Consider the following 9,347-nt stretch of genomic DNA (forward strand, 5'->3'; position numbering starts at 1 on the left):
CCGGCCCCATGCTCTGCAGGAGCAGGTGAGGGTCACTTCTCATCACAGCCTCGCTGACAACCTCAGTCCACTGCCAAAGCCGGCAGCAGCTCCTGTGCAGCACCAGGCCTGGAAGGAGCATTTGTGTGTGCGAGGGGGGGGGTCTCAGCAGGTGGGGCCAGGGGAGAGCTCACCCTGGCAGCTGTTCTCACTCGCGTGCGTGAAGTTGGCTTTCCCAGAGCTGGGCTCGTAGCCATCAATGCAGGTGCAATAGTAACTCCCGGGCATGTTGGTGCAGTTTGTGTGGGGTCTGCAGTCTGCCAGGCTCGGGCCCTGACACTCGTCAATATCTGCAAGACAAGAGGGGATCTTCTGTACAGACCTGCCAGGGACACGTTCCTGTATCAACCACCTGTACTGAGCTGGGTGACCGGACCCAGGCGACCGGGCCCCCAGCAGCTTAACAATCACAGGCCTGATTCTCAGCTACACTCAGGCGGCACTAGGCTGCTCTGCCAGGGAACGGCGACTGGAGAATCCCCCACACTGCAAAAGGGGCCACCCCAGCTGCTGTGGAGCTGCTGTCGGGGTCCTGCACCCACCCTGCTCCTAGCCCCTGATGTAGAGGCTGAGGTCGGGGTGCCCAGAACAGCAGCTATTCCCTGCCCCCCAGGACCAAAAGCAGGAAGATTCAGGGTGTCATCATGGTGCCCTGTACTTCAGCTATTCCCTGCCCCCAGCACCTATGGGGGAGGATCAAGGGCATGGCTGGAGCACACTGTGCTGTGGCAATTCTCTCCTCACCAGAGCCCATAGGGGACAGAGCGCACTGTGCTATTTCAATGGTTCATACACGAGGCCCCTTCCCAGCTCAGGGGGACACTAGCAGCCCAGATGCTGCGTTCTGGGGCCAGCGAGGGTCCCCTCCCCTCTCCCCAGCACATCACTGGAGCACAAGGAGTTTGCTGTGTGGGTCTGTTTATCCCCTATCCAAGCGCCGGGCACAGGGGTGAGCACGGCCCCATGCTCTGCGGGAGCAGCACCAGGCCTGGAAGGAACATTTGTCTGTGGAAGGGGGGATCTCAGCTGGTGGGGGCCAGGGCAGAGCTCACCCTGGCAGCTGTTCTCACTCGCGTGGGTGAACTTGGCTTTCCCAGAGCTGGGCTCGTAGCCATTGGTGCAGCTGCAGTAGTAACTCCCAGGCATATTTGTGCAGTTTGCGTGGGGTCCGCAGTCTGGCGGGCTCGGGCCTAGACACTCGTCAATATCTGCAAGACAAGAGGGGATCTTCTGTACAGTCCTGGCAGGGAGATGTTCCTGTATCACCCACCTTCACTGAGCTGGGTGACGGGACCCAAGCGACCAGGCCCCTGGGAGCTTAACAATCACAGGCCTGACTCTCAGGTGCACTCAAGCGGCACTAGGCTGCTCTGGCAGCAGAACGGCCCCTTGAGAATCCTTTACCCTACAAAAGGGGCCACCCCAGCTGCTGTGGGGCTGCTGTAGGGGGTCAGTGGGAGCAGGTGAGGATCATGTCTCATCACAGCCTCGCTGACAACCTCAGGCCACTACCAAAGCCAGAAAAAGTCCCGGTGCAGCACCAGACCTGGAACGAGCATTTGTGTGTGCGAGGGGGGGGTCTCAGCAGGTGGGGCCAGGGGAAAGCTCACCCTGGCAGCTGTTCTCACTCGCGTGTGTGAACTTGGCTTTCCCAGAGCTGGGCTCGTAGCCATCGATGCAGGTGCAGGAGTAATTCCCAGGCACGTTGGTGCAGTTTGCGTGGGGTCCACAGTTTGCCGGGCTCGGGCCCTGACACTCGTTAATATCTGCAAGACAAGAGGGGATGTTCTGTACAGTGCTGCTAGGGAGACGTTCCTGTATCACCTACCTGCACTGAGCTGGGTGATGGGACCCAGGCGACCGGGCCTCCAGCAGCTTAACAATCACAGGCCTGGTTCTCAGCTACACTCAGGCGGCTGCTCTGGCAGGGGAACGGCACTGGAGAATCCCCCACCCTGCAAAAGGGGCCACGCCAGCTGGTGTGGAGCTGCTGTCGGGGTCCTGCACCCACCCTGCTCCTAGCCCCTGATGTAGGGCCAAGGCCGGGGCCCAGCACTGCAGCTGTTCCCTGCCTCCCAGGACCCATGGGGGAGGATCGGGGGTGGGGCTGGGGCACACTGTACTGTGGCTATTCTCTCCTCACTGGGGCCCATAGGGGGCAGAGGGCACGGTGCTATTTCCATGGCCCAGACACGAGGCCCTTTCCCAGCTCAGGGGGACACTAGCAGCCCAGATGCTGCGTGCTGGGGCAGCGAGGGTCCCCTCCCCTCTCCCCAGCACATCTCTGCAGCACAAGGAGTTTGCTTTGTGGGTCTGTTTATCCCCTATCCAAGCGCCGGGCACGGGGTGAACACAGCCCCATGCTCTGCGGGAGCAGCACCAGGCCTGGAAGGAACATTTGTCTGTGGAAGGGGGGATCTCAGCTGGTGGGGGCCAGGGGAGAGCTCACCCTGGCAGCTGTTCTCACTCGCGTGGGTGAACTTGGTTTTCCCAGAGCTGGGCTCGTAGCCATTGGTGCAGCTGCAGGAGTAATTCCCAGGCATATTGGTGCAGTTTGCGTGGGGTCCGCAGTCTGGCGGTCTCGGGCCCAGACACTCGTCAATATCTGCAAGACAAGAGGGGATCTTCTGTACAGTCCTGGCAGGGAGATGTTCCTGTATCACCCACCTGCACTGAGCTGGGTGACGGGACCCAAGCGACCAGGCCGCTGGGATCTTAACAATCACAGGCCTGACTCTCAGTGCTAGGCTGCTCTGGCAGCAGAACGGCCCCTTGAGAATCCTTTACCCACAAAAGGGGCCACCCCAGCTGCTGTGGGGATGCTGTAGGGGTCTCTGCGGAAGCAGGTGAGGATCATGTCTCATCACAGCCTCGCTGACAACCTCAGTCCACTGTGAAAGCCAGAAAAAGTCCCGGTGCAGCACCAGACCTGGAACGAGCATTTGTGTGTGCGAGGGGGGGTCTCAGCAGGTGGGGCCAGGGGAAAGCTCACCCTGGCAGCTGTTCTCACTCGCGTGCGTGAAGTTGGCTTTCCCAGAGCTGGGCTCGTAGCCATCGATGCAGGTGCAGTAGTAACTCCCAGGCACGTTGGTGCAGTTTGTGTGGGGTCCGCAGTCTGCCGGGCTCGGGCCCTGACACTCGTTAATATCTGCAAGACAAAAGGGGATGTTTTGTACAGTCCTGCTAGGGAGATGTGCCTGTATCACCCACCTGCACTGAGCTGGGTGATGGGACCCAGGCGACTGGGCCCCCAGCAGCTTAACAATCACAGGCCTGGTTCTCAGCTACACTCAGGCGGCACTAGGCTGCTCTGGCAGCGGAACAGCCACTGGGGAATCCCCCACCCTGCAAAAGGGGCCACCCCACCTGCTGTGGAGCTGCAGCCGGGGTCCTGCACCCACCCTGCTCCTAGCCCCTGATGTAGGGGCCGAGGCTGGTGCCCAGCTGTTGCATCGCAAGAGCAGGAACAAAGTCCAAGCAGAGAGAGAGAGTGTGTGTGTATGCATCCATCTTTATTCATTCCCAGCATGCTCTTATATACAACATGATAAGCAATCACAATTGCTAATTAGTTAATTAAACCCACACAGCCGCAGCTGTAACTCATAGGGTAATTATCATTCTACACACCTGTCTACCTATTCACAATTAGCTGGCCAATGAGAACAAGCCCAAAGCCAGCCCTTCACACACAATTCTCAATCCAGAAGCCTTCAGCATCTCACATTCAATCCCACATCTCCCCCCTTTATTTACAATGAAAAGAAAAGGGAAAAGGAAAACAAGATAAAAACATTCACCAAACATTTTCAACTTATAACAGCATAACACCACAATCTATCTTAATCAAATATTATGTTATTCATAAAACATTTGCAACTCATAACAGCATAACATTATAACCTATCATAAACAAAAAATTAAAGCTTTATAAGATCAACCTATATGACCATTCAATCCTTAACATATAATTTCAAAAACATCAAACGAACAAAACAAAACACAATAAACAAATGATGTAACCTCTGCAGGACCCCCCCCCCTTTTTTTTTTTTTTTTTGAAACATCCCTCAGATGTCAGGTGATCAAACTGACACTGAGGGTGGTGGGGGGTCTTAAGGAAAAAACATCAAACCACATGACAATACAACAACAATTCTGGCCAGAAAACAGACAACACAAAACGTAACAAGGAACATAAAACATAAATCTTAGTTCTAAATAATAATTGCATGGTACCACACAGATTTTCTGTCAAACACAAAAAATCATCTCAAGTGAGTAATTCATTCATGGAGGATCAAAAAGTCCTGGCAGAGCTAACAAACAGCTCTCCTCCGGGGGCTCTGGTTCCGCGACATCTGAACGCGTCTCGTGAGGCTCCTCCGCATCTGGCTGCCGTCACTCCGGAGGACGCAACCAAGGCCGGACCCACCTCGCTGGCATCCACCTGGGACCCGCATCAGTGGCAACACACACATAACCCCTGCCCCACGTTAGCAAGTCAACTGGTCCTTTCCATATTTGCTGCTGATAATCAAACCATTTGACCGAGGGTCGGGGGGCCGCACCCTGCTCTTCCCCAGTCATCCCGTTGACATGTTTAATCGCGGGGGGGCACCTGGCTGTTTTTACCAAGATGTAACCAATTAAGAGCTTGCAGCAACCGAGCGGCAGGCATCTTATCCAAGGTGTCTGCCCGCTCACTGCAAATCCCCCCTTTTTGTCTTAAAAGGAGCGCCTTAAAAGAGGCATGAGCACATTCAATAATAGCGTGTAGTTTGTCTGCTTCAGCCTGAAGGGTTTGGACAAGCAGTTCTTTGGCTTGTAGCTCCTTCTTAATTTCACTCAGCTCAAGAACCGCAGCTCTATAATGACGACGGTTATGTGCTGCATCTACTTTGGCTGCCGCAACCTGCTTTTGAAGGTTATTAACGTTTGACTTTTCTCTTTCGAAGGCAGTCTGTAAAGCTTGAATATTTAGGACTGCTTGAACCCGGAGATTCAGCTGCACCAGGTCTGCCTCTCTCTCTGCTAGTACTGTTTCGAGGATGGTGCTGTGCTCTCGCAAAGCAATGTTAGACTGACCAAAACCAGTGAGCTTCCCCCGTTCGTGTTCCAGTTCGAGGGCCAACTTCTTGTTTATTTCTTCCAAAAGTTTTATCTTTCTCCTAGATTCTCGAAGCTCCTGGCTGGTAAGTGAAATTACTTCTTGCAGCTCTTTCTCCGACATCATCTTACTGTGGCTAACAGCCTGCAGCTCTATCTCCAAAGCTTGAATCCGTTCATGGGAAGCCTGGTTATTTCCTCCATCAGCGATTTGTGCATCCCGTTCTTTTTGCACTGACTGGAGGTGGCTTTCTAACTCCACTATCTGCTGGTGAACCTGGGATACTTCCTTCTGAAGTCTTGAGCATTCAACATCAATGGACTGCTTTTCACTTCGAAGTTTCAGTAACTCCCGTTTTAATTCTTTCACTTCCAAATCCAGCCGTTTCTTTGTAGATTTTAATTCACTAATCAGCTGGTCCTGTGAACTTGCATCTCTTTGATAAGCTTCCACCATTACCTTTTGCTGTAAGAACTGCTCCTTCAATCGTCTCTGCGCGGTGAGCCATACTGGACTCAGGGAGAAAACCTTCTTATCGCCCTGAGCCACTGATTTCCAGAGCTCACAGCCCAACCGCTCCCAAACAGTATTACTACTCGATTGAACGGAAAGTCCCCCTCTTCGTCCCCACCGCAACAGGCGGGATAACGCATCAGAGGGGAACTTTTCTCCCCACCGCTCCGTGATGCGTATCAAATCTGCTGACGCAGCAGTTCCCATATTAGCTGCTCACTTCTTGGTTCGAGTGTGCCTCCCTTGTCAGATGCCCTGCGGCTCCCAGCCGCTCGCTCGAACACCCTGCGGCTCCCAGCCACTTGTCAGGTACGCCTCCCTGATTCGAACGTCCCGCGGCTTCCCAGCCGCTCGTTCGGATTCCCTGCGGCTCCCAGCCGCTTGTCAGGCACGCCTCCTCTCTCGGACGCCCTGCAGCTCTCAGCTGCTCGCTCGGACGCCCTGCAGCTCCCAGCGTTGATGCGTTCCCACTTGGCGCGGCGGTTCTGGAACCAGATCTTGACCTGTACCTTGCTGAGCTTGAGGGCGTGAGCGATCTGCGAGCGCTCCGTCAGGCTCAGGTACTTCTTGCAGTGGAATTCCTTCTCCAGCTCCAGCAGCTGCTCGCTCGTGAAAGCCGTGCGCTTTTTTTTTTTTTTTTTTTTTTTTTTTCCCCCTTCTTCTTTTCCTCTTCCGGCCGCTCGACGCTGGGACTTCAGGCGCGTCCTTCTTTTTCTTTTTATCAATTCAGGCCACCAACACTATCTTCATTCAAGATTGGCAACAGTGGTACTAGTACTTATCTTGTTTTAGTTCTGTTTGCCTTCTTGATAGTTCACGATTTGTCTTCTAGTGACTTCAGTTATGGGTTTAGTTCTCTTTGCATTTCATTCATTTCCTTTGCCTCAGCCTTCTCATACTTTCCTCTCCTTCTCCTAGTGATAACCAGTACAATAATTCCAGCAACAATTGCTAGTACCACCACTACAATGACTGCAATAATACCAGCAGTCAGACGTTTCATGGAAAACTCTGGGGGCTTTTCATCAACATAGTAGATTAGAGCTTGATCAAATTTTAGAGGTTCTTCACTGATGTTTATCTGTAGTGTGAGTCACCTTTGACATCTTTTTCAAAGTAGTAAGCCACGTCAGATATATCCACACTCTTGGCAGACTTCTGGGAAACATTTTGTTTCAGTTCAATAGTGATATAAGGTTTTTCATACACAACATCAGTTATATACTCTGGATTCAGCGAGTAACGCTCCTTAAATTCATTTTTGATGATTACCTTCAAAAGAGAAGCATCCACAGCTGTACTTCTCTCACTGTGTTTTGTTTCAATGATGATCCAGCTTGTTCTGACTAGTTCACTGCACTGCAAGTCTGTATCACATCGGGGTCACCATTTGTTGCATCGCAAGAGCAGGAACGAAGTCCAAGCAGAGAGAGAGTGTGTGTGTATGCATCCATCTTTATTCATTCCCAGCATGCTCTTATATACAACATGATAAGCAATCACAATTGCTAATTAGTTAATTAAACCCACACAGCCGCAGCTGTAACTCATAGGGTAATTATCATTCTACACACCTGTCTACCTATTCACAATTAGCTGGCCAATGAGAACAACCCCAAAGCCAGCCCTTCACACACAATTCTCAATCCAGAAGCCTTCAGCATCTCACATTCAATCCCACACCCAGCACTGCAGCTATTCTCTACCCCCCAGGACCCATGAATGAGGGAGGATCGGGGGCGTGGCTGGAGCACACTGTGCTGTGGCTATTCTCTCCTTAGCAGGGCCCATAGGGGGCAGAGCGCACGGTGCTATTTCCATGGCCCAGACACGAGGCCCCTTCCCAGCTCAGGGGGGCACTAGCAGCCCAGATGCAGGGACCAGCGAGGGTCCCCTCCCCTCTCCCCAGCGCATCTCTGCAGCACAAGGAGTTTGCTCTGTGGATCTGTTAATTCTCTGTCCAAGCGCTGGGCACAGGGGTGAGCCCGGCCCCATGCTCTGCGGGAGCAGGCGAGGGTCACCTCTAACCACAGCCTCGCTGACAACCTCAGTCCACTGCCAAAGCCGGCAGCAGCTCCTGTGCAGCACCAGGCCTGGAAGGAACATTTGTGTGTGCGAGGGGGAGTCTCAGCAGGTGAGGCCAGGGGAGAGCTCACCCCGGCAGCTGTTCTCACTCGCGAGTGTGAACTTGGCTTTCCCAGAGCTGGGCTCATAACCATCGATGCAGGTGCAATAGTAACTCCCAGGCACGTTGGTGCAGATTGCCTGGGGTCCGCAGTCTGCCGGTCTCGAGCCCTGACACTCGTCAATATCTGCAAGACAAGAGGGGACGCTCTGTACAGTCCTGCCAGGGAGACGTTCCTGCATCGTCCACCTGTACTGAGCTGGGTGACGGGACTCAAGCGACCAGGCCCCTGGGATCTTAACAATCACAGACCTGGTTCTCAGCTACACTCAGGCGGCACTAGGCTGCTCTGGCAGCGGAACGGCCACTTGAGAATCCCCCACCCTGCAAAAGGGGCCACCCCAGCTGCTGTGGAGCTGCTGTAGGGGTCCTGCACCCACCCTGCTCCTAGCCCCTGATGTAGAGGCTGAGGTCAGGGTGCCCAACACTGCAGCTATTCCCTGCCCCCCAGGACCCATGGGGAGGATCGGGGGCGTGGCTGGGGCACACTGTGCTGTGGCTATTCTCTCCTCACTGGGGCCCATAGGGGGCAGAGCGCACGGTGCTATTTCCATGGTTCATACACGAGGTCCCTTCCCAGCCCAGGGGGACACTAGCAGCCCAGATGCTGGGGCCAGCGAGGGTCTCCTCCCCTCTTCCCAGCGCATCACTGCAGTTTGCTGTGTGGGTCTGTTTATCCCACATCCAAGCGCCAGGCACAGGGGTGAGCCCGGCCCCATGCTCTGCGGGAGCAGCACCAGGCCTCGAAGGATCATTTGTCTGTGGAAGGGGGGATCTCAGCTGGTGGGGGACCAGGGGAGAGCTCACCCTGGCAGCTGTTCTCACTCGCGTGGGTGAACTTGGTTTTCCCAGTGCTGGGCTCGTAGCCATTGGTGCAGCTGCAGGAGTAATTCCCAGGCATATTTGTGCAGTTTGCGTGGGGTCCGCAGTCTGGCGGGCTCGGGCCTAGACACTCGTCAATATCTGCAAGACAAGAGGGGATCTTCTGTACAGTCCTGGCAGGGAGATGTTCCTTTATCACCCACCTGCACTGAGCTGGGTGACGGGACCCAAGCGACCAGGCCGCTGGGATCTTAACAATCACAGGCCTGACTCTCAGTGCTAGGCTGCTCTGGCAGCAGAACGGCCCCTTGAGAATCCTTTACCCACAAAAGGGGCCACCCCAGCTGCTGTGGGGATGCTGTAGGGGTCTCTGCGGAAGCAGGTGAGGATCATGTCTCATCACAGCCTCGCTGACAACCTCAGTCCACTGTGAAAGCCAGAAAAAGTCCCGGTGCAGCACCAGACCTGGAACGAGCATTTGTGTGTGCGAGGGGGGGTCTCAGCAGGTGGGGCCAGGGGAAAGCTCACCCTGGCAGCTGTTCTCACTCGCGTGCATGAAGTTGGCTTTCCCAGAGCTGGGCTCGTAGCCATCGATGCAGGTGCAGTAGTAACTCCCAGGCACGTTGGTGCAGTTTGTGTGGGGTCCGCAGTCTGCCGGGCTCGGGCCCTGACACTCGT

The 9,347-nt window shown here is 54.5% G+C and overlaps 1 protein-coding gene and 1 pseudogene across 1 annotated transcript in view; both read right to left on the reverse strand.

Moving 5' to 3' along the window:
* Positions 1-9,347, reverse strand: part of LOC120391369 (adhesion G protein-coupled receptor E3-like) — a 28,220-nt gene extending 18,873 nt beyond the window's left edge. Inside the window, exons 1-6 of the mRNA XM_039514981.1 lie at positions 9,198-9,347; positions 3,032-3,187; positions 2,489-2,644; positions 1,650-1,805; positions 1,092-1,247; positions 174-329 (exon numbers count right to left, since the gene is read on the reverse strand). Of these exons, the coding sequence (XP_039370915.1) occupies positions 174-329; positions 1,092-1,247; positions 1,650-1,805; positions 2,489-2,644; positions 3,032-3,187; positions 9,198-9,225 (808 nt within the window). The 5' untranslated portion in view covers positions 9,226-9,347. The remainder of the gene's footprint in view (positions 1-173; positions 330-1,091; positions 1,248-1,649; positions 1,806-2,488; positions 2,645-3,031; positions 3,188-9,197) is intronic.
* Positions 6,329-9,062, reverse strand: LOC120391202 (annotated as a pseudogene).

This window comes from Mauremys reevesii, linkage group 25, assembly GCF_016161935.1.
Source record: "Mauremys reevesii isolate NIE-2019 linkage group 25, ASM1616193v1, whole genome shotgun sequence".
Taxonomy (NCBI): domain Eukaryota; kingdom Metazoa; phylum Chordata; order Testudines; family Geoemydidae; genus Mauremys; species Mauremys reevesii.